This window comes from Sinohyriopsis cumingii, chromosome 18 (assembly GCF_028554795.1).
Source record: "Sinohyriopsis cumingii isolate HCF-2022 chromosome 18, ASM2855479v2, whole genome shotgun sequence".
Classification (NCBI taxonomy): Eukaryota; Metazoa; Mollusca; class Bivalvia; order Unionida; family Unionidae; genus Sinohyriopsis; species Sinohyriopsis cumingii.
The window spans coordinates 73842798-73860286 of record NC_142978.1 but is presented as its reverse complement, the minus strand read 5'-3'; the positions used below and the strand labels follow the sequence as shown (position 1 = coordinate 73860286).

General features: G+C 35.2%; 2 protein-coding genes across 2 annotated transcripts; both read left to right on the top strand.

Annotated features, from left to right (window-relative positions):
- The first annotated feature begins 1213 nt into the window (after nucleotides 1-1213).
- On the top strand, nucleotides 1214-2716 carry LOC149776983 (general transcription factor II-I repeat domain-containing protein 2-like). The gene has a single exon (XM_089941367.1). It carries the CDS (start codon nucleotides 1214-1216, stop codon nucleotides 2714-2716), a length of 1503 nt encoding a protein of 500 aa, XP_089797493.1.
- Nucleotides 2717-4185: 1469 nt separating this feature from the next.
- LOC149776982 (potassium voltage-gated channel protein Shaw-like) lies at nucleotides 4186-7784 on the top strand. Its single transcript, XM_089941366.1, has 2 exons — nucleotides 4186-4875; nucleotides 6067-7784. Exons 1-2 carry the CDS (start codon nucleotides 4333-4335, stop codon nucleotides 7237-7239), a joined length of 1716 nt encoding a protein of 571 aa, XP_089797492.1. The 5' UTR covers nucleotides 4186-4332; the 3' UTR covers nucleotides 7240-7784.
- Nucleotides 7785-17489: the final 9705 nt, after the last annotated feature.

Genomic DNA, 17489 nt, shown 5'->3' with positions numbered 1-17489 from the left:
GAGAATGCATTCCAGAGGTCTCTAATTTCATTGTTGTGGTCTACAAAAAGAAATAAATATATTCCTGGCTATAATTGAATTAGACAGGCTTCCGACAGATATATAGAGCTCTCTAATTCAACTACAGAGCTCAATAATTTACTTGGAGAGCTTTCTGAACACTTAGAGCTGTCCATATTGAATTGAATATATGTAAAAACGACCATAGTATGCTATCTGAGTCGACTGTATGAACTAATAAGACTATTATTTAATAATACTATTATTTGAATGCATATTCTACAATCTTGGACCATCTTCTGTTATCAGCTTTGAACTTTTATTTTTTAGCAGGTTCTCTGTATTATCCGATCAAATGAGGTTTTTCTGCTAAACAACGTTATTCTCCTCTATGTACTCCTGTTTCTCTCAGCGTGGTTTGAACTCCAAGTGGGAGAAACATACTCCAACACAACAGCGACAAAATGACTCCCTATGAGCGAATTTTACGCGTTCATTTGTAAAATGTAGGAAAGATTTCCATTGGTCAGAACAAAACCTTGTGATTAGACCCAGTTGCGTTTATTTCTGCTTAAACAGTACGCAGAACTACTTTATATGAACTTCTGTAAATAGAATCACGTACACTGTAACCAATCATGCAGGGGTGGGCAAATTGCGGCCCGCGGGCCACATGCGGCCCGCCACAGAGTTTTTTGTGGCCCGCCAAGACATTCAGAAAAACCCGCCTTGAACTGAGATTTGCTTCTTGTGCGCGACCGAAAATTCGTCTCGATGTTTTCCATTAGGGCGGCTACGTCAATGCGCAGGCAGTGTAGATACGCACTTTTCCGGTTGGTCTGTTTCATTTCAATTTTGTCTTTGCAGCAGTAAAATCTACAAATTTCCAAATTAAGTGGGGCCATGAACCCTCCAAAAAAGCGTAAAATTGGTGATGAATCCCGTGTGTTTAATGAAGAATGGACACACAAATATTTCTTTGGTAATACAGGCAAAAAAGCAGTGTGTTTACTGTGTCATGAAACGATTGCCGTATTTAAGGAGTACAATCTGAAACGACACCACGAAACAAAACATAACGAATTTGGCTGCAAAACTTTCCGAGGAAGAACGCAAGAAAAAAGTTGCAGAGTGTGTTACAAAGCTAAAGAAGCAACAAACATTATTTACAAAGCAATCAACACTTCAGGATAGTGCTACAGAGGCCAGTTTCATGATAACCTACAACCTAGCTAAACGCAACAAGCCTTTTTCGGATGGCGAGTTTGTTAAGCAGTGTATGGTAGATTGTGCAAGCGTATTGTGTCCTGATGTGAGAAGCAAATTTGAAAACGTTTCATTGTCAAGAAGGACTATAGTGCGCCGCATTGATTCAATCAGTGACGAACTCACAGAACAGCTGAAGACTGCGAGCAAAGATTTTGTTTGGTTTTCTTTGGCACTGGATGAGAGCACATATAACGAAGACACTGCGCAGTTACTCATTTTTATCCGTGGAATTAATGAAAATTTTGTCATCACAGAGGAATTACTTGGCCTGGAATCAATGAAAAGTACAATCACTGGTCAGGACTTGTTTGAGTGTGCTGCAAATTGTGTGGAGAAAAGTGGCTTGTCATGGAATAGAATGGCAAGCATTACAACAGATGGGGCCAGAGCTTTTACTGGAAAAAATGTGGGTATGGTTAAGCTTTTAAAAAACAAGTTACAAGCACAAGACACAGACAGTGATGTCTTGTCATTTCATTGCATTTTGCATCAGGAAAGCCTTTGTAAAGCTGCACTGGACTTAAAGCGTGTGGTAGAACCTGTTGTAAGTGTGGTGAACACAATCAGAGCAAGGGCACTCAACCATCAACAGCTCAAATCACTGCTTGAGGATATGGAGGCAGAGTATGAAGATGTAATTTACCACAACAGTGTGAGGTGGCTGAGCCTGGGCAAAGTGATAAAAAGAGTCTGGGTTTTGCAGAATGAAATCCTCTTATTTCTGGACATGAAGGGGATTTCTTGTGAGTTTGTGACCAAAATGGGATGTGAGGAGTGGAGATATGAGATGATGTTTGCAGCTGATGTATTTGAGAAATTGAATGAACTGAATGTGACATTGCAGGGAAAGGGGTTGTTTGCACATGAAATGTGGAAGCATGTAAAATCATTCAAAGCAAAACTAGGTCTATTTGCAAGGCAAGCAGGTGAGGGCAAGTTTTGTCATTTCCCTTTACTAGGAAAACAGAAAGTGCCTGAAAGTGTTTCCGCTAAGATTAGGGATCATTTGCAGAGTTTAGAGGACGAGGTCACAAGAAGATTTCAGGACTTCAAGAAAATTGAGCCTAAATTTAATTTGCTGTCTTATCCTATCACTGCTGATATTGATACAGCACCTGAGGAGCTGCAGCTTGAACTAATTGACATGCAGTCAGATCACACAGTGAAAGAAATGTTTAATGCTGTGACATTAGTTGACTTTTACAAATCTTTGTCTGCTGACAAATTCCCATGTGTGAAGAAATTTGCTGGGAAAATGTTCTCTATATTTGGATCTACATATATTTGTGAGCAAAGTTTTTCTTGCATGAAGATCAACAAGAGTAAATATAGATGCTCTTTGACAGACATACACTTGCAAGCAGTGATGAGAATCTCAACAAGCAACTTCACTCCTGATTTCAAAATTTTTTTAAAAAAGTGTGATAGGGTACACTTGTCTCATTAAACTGATTCTATAATTAAATGTGCTAGCAGCTAGAAAGCTAGATGATCTGAAATTAGCACAATATTGTTTAATTTTTATTTATTGATTTTTATGATACAAGTTATACTTTTTCTGAAATGAAATTTAATGTTAACTAATGAATACAATCATTTTAAACGGTGCGGCCCTCCGCTAACCTCCGCTCCCACAAAGTGGCCCCGGAGCCAAAACAATTGCCCACCCCTGAACTAATGTTAATACTGAACGGGAAGGCATACACACTGCGTGCCTTGAAAACGAAAAAAAAACAAAAACGGTGGGTTTATATTTTATTTACAGTATTCAATAAACTGATTTGACAGAATCATATACCACGTCTCTGCAGCTTTCCTAATATAAATAATTCTTTCTTTGACTAGATTTGAAAAAGAAGCTGGGAAAATCAAAATCTGCCAAGAAGAACATTAGGGCTACAGCACTTTCACGGCTGCTCGTTAAAAATTAATTTAAAACTATAGGTAAATTGATATAGGTATTGGGAGGAAAGGTGGTGGTTTAAGACTGATATTATAATAATTATTGGACTCACAGTTTTACGGTGTGAGATGTCGACTCTGCTAGTTGCTATGTGGGGGTGGGGTGGGAAATAGATACGCTACTCATCCATCGTAACTGTCTGGGTCAATGTCCTGCACTGTTTGATTATTTGATCACCATCGCTACAACCATTAATCGATATTCTAAATTTCAAATGTAAGTAGTCCTTGTAGGTAGCCTAAACTGTTAATGAACACTAAGATAGATTTAAAGAAGCGAAAATTGGTTACTCACGTGTCTGGGCAATAGCGATTCGGCCAAGTCAGAACGAACTCACGAAAACACCAAATCCAAGAGTCATTCGTAAGTCAAACAAAACAACACATCCTTTGCTTTGAATATTGAACTTCTACTCAGAAAACAAATGCCAACATAGATCAAATTTTAAGATCATGCTGTGGATTGTTCAGACCCTTAGGTCGCCTACCATTGGTAGAATTTGTTTAATGTTTACTTAGCTATTACGTTACAAATGGAGAATCCCTTGTTCTATAAATAGATGCGTAGCAGACACCCTCATAAGAGTTCATACGCTTAAATAAAGTTTTAAAATTGATAGGAACTATCTTTAAAAACATTTTATATCAAAAACGTAAATAAAATTATAAAGTTTTGCAGTTATAAAAGTTTAATGTTTTTATTCTGAGTTCATCGTGGTATAAACTGTTAGTTGCCGACTCACACAGCTTGCATAACGCCCTTAGGGCGTTCTTTGCTGTGTGATCCGGCAACTGACAGTTTATATCAAGATAAACTCAGAAAAAACAACATTAAACTCTCAACAATAATTGGGGACATTTCCATATTATGAGAAATTTTGACGTCATATGTGACGTCATCTGTAAACATGCACAAAATGGTCGCCGTTCGACGTATTGTTCTGATTGATCATGGTTGAGCATCGTTGTTATTCCTCGTTAGAAAAGGACTTGAAAAGGTGCCATCATGCATCGATGAGGTACGAGTTAAAAATTCTAATAATGATGATATTCATTAGACTTGTACACGAATGCTTGCCATAATTTGGTGTAAATACAGCAATGTACAATACGAGTGGATTGCTGTTAGTGGAAGATGAAAGTATTACAAAAAGCCACCACAGAATCCCTAAACCTGATGATTCGGATATTATAATTTTAAACATAGGAGGACAGCGATTTGAAACTACGAAAGGAACTCTGAGGAACCACCCGAATTCAAAACTTGCACGACTGAACAAAACAAGCGAAGAGTATGACTCTGTTAAAGACGAATTTTTCTTCGATCGAAACCCTGTCTTGTTTGAATGGATTCTAGACTACTACCGTTATGGTCTAATGCATATGCCTTTGGATGTGTGTGTAAATAAAATTTCAGAGGAACTAGATTTCTGGGAACTTGCCACGGAAACGATAGCCGGATGCTGCAGACAGAAATACCGTGAGATGATGCATGAATATACTACCTATCTCGCACTAAAAAAAGAGTTTGAACACAACTTACATGAAGAAAAACATGAAAGTGTTGAAATATCAGCATTACACAAATTACGAGAAAAGATATGGATATTTCTGGACGACATCGAATCTTCTAAGCCAGCAAAGGTATTGTAACCATTTAATATAGGTAAGTAGAGTCGCATAAGAACGATGATTGAAATATCATTAACTATTGTAAGGTAACTCGAATCGTTGTGATTAACTGTCGTTGTAAATTTACTCTAATTGTGTGATTAACTGTCGTTGTAAGATAACTCGAATAGGGTGATTAACAATCATTGTAACTTACCTCGAATAGTGTTTAACTGTCGTTGTAAGATAACTCTAATATGGTGATTAACTATCGTTGTTAGTTACCTCGAAATTTTGTAGCTACATCAGGTTTCAAGGATGTATGTTTGTATTTGTGTTGGCCCTAAATAATATTGGTTTGTTGGTCTTTATGAAATGGTGATGATCTGACAGCCAACATGGTCACTATGACAGCCATCTTGAAACTCCAATTATCGTCACTCCTCCTGGTTGGATGGTCATCTACTCATGGTGTTTTCACGAAAAGCCTTCTGATGATGTCTACCTGGACCTGACTGAAAATTGACTATTTTGCATTAAAAATGTTTGGCACCGCCGCTAATTTGAAAATCATATTATTGCGGGAAAGTATCAGACATGGTTTCAACACTTAGCAGTTTTTAAAAAAACGAATGGTTTGATCTGGAATTCCTGGAAATTCTTTTCGATATTAGAGCGACAGTCCCTTCGAGGGACTCTTGTTATCAGTGATATAACCTTCAGTGAAAGAGACCACTGGTTATCTATATTAATTTGTTCATATCCTCAGTAAAATACTGGGAAGTTTATACATGTAATTGATAGTATATAATTCGTTTACATTTCAAGCGGGGAAAACCACAAAATCATTCATCACATACACCTTAAATTTGCATTCTAAGAAGTAAATTTATACAGATTCGCCAACGTCTTGTGCTACTCACCAAAGAGGGAAAAACGTTTCTTATAATCAGGTACGTGCAGCAACCAACGGGACTGCAGGCTGCCGCAGCAACATAACTTTTGCAATTTCCATTCGTTATTTAGAACATTTAGACACTTTCATTCTAAGGGTTCATACAAAAAGAAAAAAAAAAGCCTCTTCTCTTGGTGTGGGGATCTCAACCAGTTTGGAAATCGGCGTTTATTCATCACATGAGAATGGACATTTTTGGTCCCTTGTCTTGATGTTGACGCAAGTTTTCCTCTGGTTTCTAATCAATCAATCTATCCATTTATTTTCAGGTATTTGGAGTGATATACTACGTGCTGATCATTTTGTCGGTCGCCACTGTATTTTTGGGCACAGTGAGCGAATTCAGAGTCCCCAGAACAACAGACAGAGTTATACCTTGTAACAAAACAGCAGCAGAGAGTGGTGCGATAGACAAGAATTCCAAACTCTACCGTCTGAGGACTACACAACCACATTCGGCCCTTAGGATTTTAGATAATGGGTTAATGTTCATTTTTACAGTGGATTTTATACTGCGCTTGCTGGTTACTCCTTCCCTTAAAAAAATGTTTTCAGGCATTTATATTTTTGACCTCATATACTTAATTCCCGTGTGGTGCCGGTTTATTATTGATATGTTTCACAGTACCGTTTGGCTCAAACATTCCGGTGTACAGTGGCTTCTCATCATTGATGTACTCATGGTCTTCAGAGCCCTTCGTATGTTCATGTTGGCGCGCTATTACCGTGGTTTACGAGTGCTCCTTTTAGCCCTAAAGGCATGTCTGGGTGAGCTTGTTCTGTTAATGTTGTTTGTTTCATTTTCTCTCACGATCTATGCATGCTGCATCTACTCTGCAGAAGTGTACAACGACTTGGCCTTCGACAATGTCTTTATTGGACTATATTGGGGACTTATCACCATGACCACCGTCGGATACGGAGACATCGTCCCAAAGACGACGGCTGGTTACATCGTAAGTGTGATGTGCGCTATGACTGGTGTAATAATAATTGGTATGGTTGTCCCGATTTTTGCCGGAAATTTTACTCTGTACTATCGGTACAGAGATGCCGGCATCGGTCACCTTGAAAAAAAATGTTCCAAGCACGTGCTTCCTAAAGAATCGGTCAGACCTTCCCGTAAAGGTGGTGATATACATGAAGATAAACTGTTTAGGGTCGAAAATTGCAAGGACAAAAACAACATAGATGATAAAATCACAGACTACACACGTTGTAACAATAAAAATGATGATTTATCGGACGATGTGAGTACAGAAATTAAACCAGATGGCTATTGGAATGCGCCATTTTTGCAGATAGATGGTACAACCAAAGAATATACACGTTATGGTAATATCATAGTGATAATCGAAAAACCAACGGAAGATATTGGTACGGAAATGACAACAGAAGGGTATGCGAACGGTATCAGTATCAGCGGACCAGAAGATATATGAATTCAGTAGGACAATATATTGATACGAATCCTTACAGATATCTACTCTTCGTTTTTGTATGTATGTATGTATGTATGTTCTAACTAGGCGATGTTAAATGAAACCATTGAGAACGTACAAAATAAAAGAATATTCAGATTTCCTAATTTAAATAAGGTAATAATAGACATGGTTGTGAAGAAAATAAAAGATAATTATCTTGATTTTCATCCAAATAGCAACTGGTCGTCAGTTATGGAGATTAAATATTGATCTCGTACACATAGTAAGCATATGGGCTGATATTTATATAAAAATTTCCTATTTACATAAATTTAGTAGACTAAAAAGAAAGAAAAATTATGTTCTCATTGAACAAATTATTTTAAGACGGCAATTATCAACGTTTACATTTTTTCCTAGCAGTTTCATAAATATTAATGACTACTTACTCTGTTATCTTAAGTCTTTACAACAACAACCCCAACCCACTCTTGTCTCTGAAACAGTTTCCTCTTTCTCGGAATTCGCTTCCTATTGTTTATGTGAGATTCCAAAACACAGAATCACCCTCTTAAAGTAAACTTTATAAAGACTTCAACTGACAGTCTTTTGATGAAGATCAGTGAACTAACGCTGAAGCAAGTTCTCTTTTCATGTCTGTAGCTGTGTTCATAGCAACAGGTTGCTCTGCTATCTTTTAAGCTGTGTTTACAGAAACCGGTTGCTTTACCATTAGTCTGTAGCCGAGTTCATAGAAACAGGTTGCTTGTAGTTATGTTCGTACAAACAGATTGCTTATCATAATTCTGTAGCTGTGCTCATACAAACTGGTTGCTGTGTCATTAGTCTGTAAGTATTCTTATAAAGGGGGTGTTCTGGCCCAAAGCCCTATTTTAAATTTGACGACAGCATAATTCTCTCCTTCCATAACCCCCTCAAATTAGTCTAAACAACTGCAAAAACAACTTTGTTGAAGCAACAGCGTCTATTTCATAATCCTTTACTAGCCAAGGACATGTCATTGAATCGTCGCCGTCGTCAAACAAAATAGGGTTTGATTCAGAAATACCGCCTGTGTAAGACTACTGATATATTTCAGAAAAAAATTGGTAGCTATTTTTATATCTTATATTTCACACAAAATCGCTAGAGATTTCTAGAGATATTTTTAACGTCTTAGCTTCTGCAATAATATGTCTGTCATCATCATGACAGATTTTACTCTGATAAGAGAATCAGGTTCTAACATTTTTATAAAGTTTCCATGAGAAACTATTGTCTTATTAACGTAACATTTTTAGCTCATCATCTATTGTAATTTATGTGTATTTGTTTATTTTGGATTATTAAGATTGTCAATAGTTTTAACGAGCTCTTTTGTGATCAAAGCAAGTTTATCAAAATATTCCGAATAATCATTACAAACCAGAGACAACTTTATCTTGTTTCTATTTTTGAAGTACGTGTTATACTTCTCGTTGTTAAGCACAATCGTCATATGCTTACCCTGGAAGAGAATTATCTTCATCTTTAACGTTGTATCTTCCACCGTAGTAACTTCCATCATATTTCATATTTCACACAAATTTTTTACTATCATTAGTTTTGAAATGATATCACTGGCGATTTACTGTAGTAACCAATCTAAAAACAACACCTTGCTGAAATCAACACTATCAGACATTTTATATCCCAACGCAAATGTGTTAATTCCATCAGAGCAGGATCTTTCATCATCATTTGATTTTATTGCCATCATTTCAACATAACCACACAAAAAGAAAAACGTCTAACTCCGACTTATAATTATCAGATCCGATTTCTTTACCTACCACATTTCTTTTTAATCTCTTGGCTTTTTAAAACCTTATTATCAGATAATTTTAAGCAATAATATTATGTTTTTATTGTCGTCGCAGTGATATCCGCTGTTTGTTGGATAATCATAAGGATCAAACAGATAATGGTGTTCATAAAATTCTTTGTAAATATCATCAGATTCTAGATTGTACGTAAACGAGTCAGTATCTGTAAATATCAACTCTGCATCAGGCCACTCAACCTTAACAAAACTGTAATGAAAGTCGTTTATTAACGTCTTTGATATCTCAAGTACTGCCACACCAACATAAACTGGTTTATTCAACTTCAAGTTTGTTTTTCTGTTATGTATCGCGACAAGATTTTCTTACAAAATTGTCATACTAACAAAATTATCAGATGATACAAGCTTAGTACGACGTTCAGCGTTATTGACGTTCTCACTATTGACTCTCTTTCTAATGTATTCCATGCTCTTTCCGAAGTCGCTATTGTTCATGAGCTTGAAGTTTTTCTCAAATTCTGTTGTTGCAGCTGCTCTTTGTCTAGTATTAGAGTCGATATAATCTTTCATCCAACACAATGGACTAAACTTTAACACACGATGAACTTTTCTAAGTACCAGACCATGATCAAGTGCATGTTTCAAACTATATCTCCGTGTGTCAAGAATATTTGGTACTAGTTTTTGAACAACAGATTTACCACTGGTGCTAGAACTAGATGGGTAATTACGTTGTTTTTCTGATAACAAACTGTAATCGATCAGCATTGACTCAGGAAAATGGATAGTCGTTATGAGCATCATGAAGATCAACGGGATAGTCAAGATCAACATTAACAAAATAACCAATATTGTCATGTACAATTTTATCCGTTTCTTTGAAAAACTGCTCCGGACATACCCAATGAAATGTGCCATACGGCATCGGCTCAGACATTGCATATTCATAAAGATAATTGGCGTCCAAATTAACTATGAAAAACGACGGCAATGTCTTACCATAGTTGCTCATGTACATGTTATTAGCGCGGGCCTATTGTTTTTGTTATAGCTTATTCCACCTCGGATTCCACGTTCTATGAAACAAAACATGTCAGGGTCTGTTAACAATTCTAATTTTATTTTACTTTGCTGGAGTAATGCGTCCCAAGACTAACCCGGTGCTGAGTAATGCCATGGTGGGTCAAGTCCGTATTTACCAGCACTGCCATCTACGAAATTTTCAAATATACGCGACCAACAACACATCTATGATCAGATACAGGTCATGATAATCTCAAGTGTTTTACAGTCGAAATCATTCCACATTTGCTGAGCGTAAGCATAGTTGTCATTGCTGCCACTTTCAAGATTTAATCGAGAATAAAAACTTTCCCTGTCAGGTAAACTTGTTTCTTCAAATCTGCTCCAATCGTCAAGATACTAGTATGGAAATATACTTTTTCTTGTAAGTAAATTTGCTTTGCCACCGAAATGATCGATCAAATTATCATACTTTCCACATCCTTTCACGAGTTCGTTTAACGATGCCGCCATGAACTGGAGACTATGCATAAATCTCAACTTGCCGAGTGTCACAGGCATATTCTTTTCCGTATTGTTTAAAATGTATTTTATTTTATCGTTGCTTTTGATTTTAGGGCTGTTTATTATATTTTTTGTTGTCGAGCGCTTCTACGATACTGTGAGAATCGTATTCACGGAAGTTATGTGCGACAACAGGAACGAAATCTGGTGCGGTATATTTAAGATTGCATTTGTCATGAGCTGGATCGCGATACTTACCTATAATATGGCAATGATAATTTACTCGATCAGATCCAAGTTCAGACGTAAACACTTGTTCGCAGATGTGACATGTTTTTTTCTGAAGCAAATTATATTTCTTGTTTTACAGTCAAATGTTTCATTTTCGTTATCTTGTCGAACAACATCATGATGGCATTAACCTCGTTGATACGATTTTTCAACAACCACAGAGCAGGATTGACACCACGATAAAGTTTAACCTGTTTTGATAAACGTTTAATAGCAGCTCATACAACTTTGTATGCGACCCCACATGGAACATGTTCTTGTACTTTTCTTGCAGAAGATTTATCAGGTTTTTTTGCTCCTTGCAGAGGAAGTAGAATCGACTCGAAATCGTTGTATATTATAAACGGAACTTTCATCATGAGTCTGTAGTTAATGAATTATGATCCATGGAAACATATTTATGAACATGTTTTCATCTTTATCTTGGCGTAGATATTCGTTGTTCGTTAGAATAATATTCAAGGTGACGATCTAATACCAGCTGGGACAACTGAAACATAAATAGTTCTTTTCGTTGTGATAGTTGTATTGTAGGCGCAGTAATCAATTCAGAGTTTTATTCCATCCATAATGCCCCTGATACAACAAAAGATTTATCGTTTTTTTTTATTAGCGAGATCAGACACTTTCCACGGAGAGATTGTTAGCGATCTATCATCTTCCACCCCGTACACGTTAATACTACCAGGTAACACGCGGTTATTCTGCTTTTCGAACTTATCTATTTGCGCTTCAGAGACCGGGAATTTTATTCCTCTGAAATTTAACACACTGACGTGTTTGATGTAATTGCTAACTCGATCAACGTGATCACAAGCTGGAAACAATGCTGATAATAACGCCCATAGAAAACACTTGTTATCGTTGTTCTTGACATTAATAAAATCTCCAACTGTTGTCAGATCCAGCAAATGATGTTGCAATGTTTTGAGGGATGATATTTTGTCACGAACAAACTTCGTTTTGCGATATCTGCAAGTTTCAACATCATATCATATGTGTTTTCTATTTCTCTAATAGTAAGATCCAAAATCGCCAATTAGAGATTTGAAAAATGTATAGTATAACATGGTAAATTTATATCAGCGAACTATCATAGTCAATGGTCTTTCAATGGGTCAGGAAATATTATAGTGTCATCCAAAATATGATTTGTTTGCCGACAATGAACTTGGTGTTGTGATACATCTAAAAACGAAAAATGTAATTGGAATATTAACATCACAAGGATACAGGATAACAGTAAAGAAGATGATAATGAAATCAAAAATGTTTTTACATGATTTTATTTGGACGTTGTTCAATGACGATATTCCAGTGGGAATGAAAGGTTATCACGTAAATGAACATGTTACAGACAATATTATTGAAAATTTGTCATTGCAAAAAGAGTTTAAACATCATTTGATGTATGATCTTTACGGGGCTGACAGAAAAGAAGTTGTTAGAAACATCAAAACAAAAAAAATTGTTGGTCATGTTAGTAACATGGGATATTTAAAGGTCATACTTAGAGGTACTAATACAAGTTATGCCAACTATCTCTCACATCGTTTTGTTTATGACGTATTTCATGGATATATTCATGTTGGTCTTGTCATTGACCACATCAAAGAAAATAAAGTTGATAATCATCTTGACCTTGTTACCTCGAAAGGAAATAGCAGACAAGGTAATACTGGAAACGTTAAAAACCATTATAGACCTATTATATCAACACATTCTGTCACAGATGAATAAATATTATTTCCTTCAATCTCATCAGCGGCAAAATATTTTAATATTTATCCAACTTCAGTAAAATATCTTGCTGATAGTATTACCTAATCCGCATTTTCGAAAACGAGTGAAGATAGAATCTTCTTTCGTTACGAATCACTTACCGTTTAGTATAGCGGCAACATCATTGTTAGTCGAGCAGCAGTTGACATATTTGTTTAGCGCTTCTCTGTCGTACTCTATCCAAATCTTACCATATTTCAACATGGATCAACTTCGACGTTGTTAAGCAAAATAGGATTATTTGTTTCTCGTTCCACTTCGAAGTGGGCCATTGCGTTAATATCTCCACGAAACATGTTTCTTATAGCCTCTTCAAGTTGATATGTGTTCACAAATTAGCTCGAGTAATAAAGCGTTCCATGTTATTCAAATGTTTAACACAAAATTGCTGATCACAGATCCATCTTTAAGATATCCCTAAGATTTTACAAAGATCTTTTATCTTTTTTGAGTTCTGATACCTGGAAATCTGTTAACAGTACCTTAAACGCAGAGTAAGGATTATATCCAACAATAAGAGTAACATGTTTGAGATCTATTTTTATTGTTGTTCATAAAACTTTAACCGCGTAAAACAGCAGGTTCATAATGTCGCTGATAAAATATGATATGTTTCAACGATTGTCTGATCTTCGAGATGATATTGATCATATGACACAAAGTATACCTCAGACCGCTAGAGGTTCACTGATTAATAATGGTGCCTTACACCGGATTGCAAAGCACCCCGAGTTCGATCTAGAAACATAGTTGTTTCTGTACCTGATGTTAAACTTGCCGATGAACCTGGTATTATACCTCAACACAAACAAGTTAATGTTGTAGCACAATCATAATATGTCAGATATAATCTTGCCAAAAATATTTTTTTAAAAATTTGATTTTACTTTCACAGATCATCATATATTTTGGGAGATGCTAAAGCCGTTTATACGTATTGGACGACTCGAAGTTTATGGTCATCAAAAACATAAAATTTGACGTCATCTTTGTAATGATTTTGACCTTTGTGACAGATTGAATAGAAGATGGAAGACGATATGTGATATCGTTGTGCAGACCCGTTCAATGCAAGTCTGTTATGTTAAAATATTAAAAGATCCACGGCGATCTAAATGGATCGCTAGCAATCTAGTCAAAAATATATAAGCATGAATCTAGACGGCAAATTAACAATCACCGAGCAAAATTTACGCTGAAATATAACCCAAATCCTTGTTCTACACGGTAACAAGATATCCCAAGATAAGACTTATTTATCATTGACGTGATTCAAGCAACGAATATGCAATGTTCTAATGAGCATTACTGATTACTGACATTACATGAAGCAATAAAGACATATCAGTGATATTTGCAACATATAACACTAAAGGAAATTACTAAATGTAAGAACAATCACACAGAACACAATTGCAGATACAAACAATCAAAGTACTTTTTTTAAAGTCAGTATTTAAAGGTATATTAAGTGCTAAGGAGGCTAAGTCGGCAAGATAATTCAATTTTCAATATTTCATGACATCGTACGGATAATCCACTTCGCTAATTCCTAATTTGCTCATCTTGAACTAAACTTGTTATATTTATGGTATTTTTGTTTCAATAAACCTTTCACATGAGTACATTCGTATGTTTTTCATGACTGACTGGTATTTTAGTTAATAATAGTAGTTTTTGAATTTAACAATAGAACCCTTCACGCATTATGTTTATTGTGTTATATATTTTACTGCATATTCTTTAGCGTTCTTTAAAAGATAATTTAGAATAAAAATAATTCAGACAGTTCTTGCAAAAATACTTTTCGTACCTTTTACTTACTTGATATGATGTTCGTCTTGATCAATCCTTTATTCCACAATAATGTAAATTGTTCAAATAAAATAAAATTAACATATCTACGTGACCATCTTATTCCTTTTTTATCATTTTAACTGGCTTTATAAGCGGACTCTACAAATAATGAATTCGTTATCAATTGTATTTGTCTCATATTTATTTTCATTAATGAAACCAATGTTTATATTTGTCAAGGTTCTATTTTTGTGGCATATATTCAATTTTTTTGGTGGATTTATGTTAGATTCTATAGCATAAAAAACGATTGTCTTTATTTTTATAATATCAAAGGCGTTTTAATTTTTGTCATTTCTTGTGACTTGATGTAGGAATCTTCTCCTCTTTTAGTCAATACACATCTATATGTAGCGTTTGATAATTTATTCGTGGAAATATAATCCTGTAGCATGACTTATTTCCGGACTAAATTTTGTATCAATGATATCAAACAAAATTTTAACTTTGCTCTCCGTTTATTTTCTGCTATTTGTATTTACAGACAATGTTCTGTGTTACCAATGTACAGAACGCAATACTTCATATTCTTCAACTCTGAATTTAATCAATACATTTAGCTGGGCATTTACTGGACTAAAATCTTTACCAGCAGACATCTTGCGAACATTTAAGTGGTAGTATGACGTCAAACACTATGTCACAAGAATTGTCTTTCAGATTAATGTCTTTGATTATTTCCAATAGTTCGTTTAATTTTACAGAAACCAGTTTAATATATTCCATTTATTTTAGCTAAAAAAAAATATTTTTGTTTAGCTCCCAACCAATATACGAATCACATCCCTTCCATTTTATTAATTCCAATTCTGTTTCCCATGATTGTTTTTGTCTTTAAGCTTGAACCTTCATCTTGAATATAGATAAATCCTCCTCATAAAATATCCCCTCTCTATTCTGTTTCTTTAAGTCTTCCAATTTATATACAGAAGGGTCACTTAAATTTATGTTTCGGATTGTTCTTCTTTGAAATTAGGAAGATTGCAAAATTATATTTTGAGATGTTAACTCATATATCCACGATGGACAGGTATCAGTTGTCAGATAATCAGATACGTTAATACAGACTCTGGATATACCTTTTAGGTCAATGAATTTAAATGGTAGCATATATATCGACCTGTGTTAGTATTATAATATTGTAGTGTGATATTATTCAACTATTGTATCACCAATAAGGCTAAGCAATGCATATATCCATTCTCTAGTTTAATCTTTAGTGAAACATTTCCAGTTTCGTTTACAAATCGCAATTAATTTTTTTTAAATATTTGGCGCATCTTTGTCAGAGTAAGTGGAAATGTATTCTGTACTTTTTCTCGAATAATACCTTGTACGTTGGATCGAAAATTTATTTCCTTTTGTCGAATTATGTATTTTGTTTGTGGCTCATTAACGATTTCTCTAAAAACGCTATCTATATCGTCTCCGCTTGTATTCGCCTTTATAGTTCAAACATGTCTCGCGAAGACATCTGTTGCAGTCAAAATGCATTCGTATCGAACGTTAACTGAGTGATTTGCTTGTATATCAATGATATCTGTTTGCCACTGGCCATCCACGTGACAAACAGACTCTTCTGGCGATCTTTTTCTTGCGTGTTTGTTAATGTGGATGTCGATTGTTCAGTTATCTAAACTTTCAATTCAGAGTATTTTTTCTTTTACCTATCACGTGTATTTTGTTCCTAAAATTTACTGAGATTTTTTTACACGAAATTGTACTTGCAGGAACGTGGTATACATGCCATAAACGCTGTTCTTCAATAATTTATTTTAAATCATTGTTAAATTTTAATTGAGCTGAATTTTATTTAAATTTAAGTTTGTTAAAGGACCAGTATTTTATTATCCGACTTTTGTTGTAAGGTAACGATGACTTTCTACAAAGGAATATTTTATTACCTTCAGGTCATATACAAATTTGGTCTAAGATAGCTGCCATTTAGATTATTATAAATGATCGCATGCGGACAAGTTCTGAATTCAGACATATTAATCTTCCCATTATTTTTACATCAAGGAAATTATTCTTCCATGCTTTAAAAATGCAGAAGAATTTAAATCTAAATTTTAATGACCATGGAGATAAAGATTCAACTTTGATGCTACCAGCAAAATATTTAACAAATTGTGAAATATGAATCAGAGATTTACCTTATATTTTATAGGGATGTATTTCATATTCCTTGTCAGATATTTTCATATTACGACTACAAGACTTTCCAACTACTGCCAGATCTATCTATAATTAAACGAAATAGAATTTCTGAAAAGTGAGTTTAGAATTTTCAATGGAAATGCAACATCAGAAAGCGCTATACTTAAGGCAGTGATAGAAAAAGAGATGTTTTAAATATGCAAACACATTTTCTTTGCCTTCAGGCGGAAAAAAAAAATCAATCTAAATTTTTTAAAGGCTGTATAATAACAAATTCTAATCATGATCTGATATTATCACCTGAGGAAATAGTGTCAGACTTTACTCGGATGCGGGAGGTCGTGGGTTCGATCCCCGGCCGAGTCATACCAAAGACTTACAAAAACGGTACTAACAGCTGCCTCGCTTGGCGCTCAGCATTAAGAGGTTAGTGTTAGGACTGGTCGGCCCGGTGTCAGGAAAATGTGACTGAGTGGGACATCATGCTACATGTCTGCGGCATGATGCCCCAGTGCTAGACATCACTATAAACTGCCACATTGCAGACATCGTAGCGATATGACTGAAAAATTGTTAAAGCTACGTTAAAAATCCAAATCACATCACATCACATCACGTCAGACTTTATATGTTCATTTAGTTTATTTATACCACTTGATTAATACAGTTAATTAGATTTCGGCCCATTTTAAGCACCATAAAAAAATCTGGTTTTGATCCAGTGTCACGTCGTGTCTTTACGGTTTGTCCAGAATCAGCAATGAAAAGGATATAGCTACAATTCCTACGCGAAGCTGTGTTTTAAGTGGTGCTATATTTTTGACCA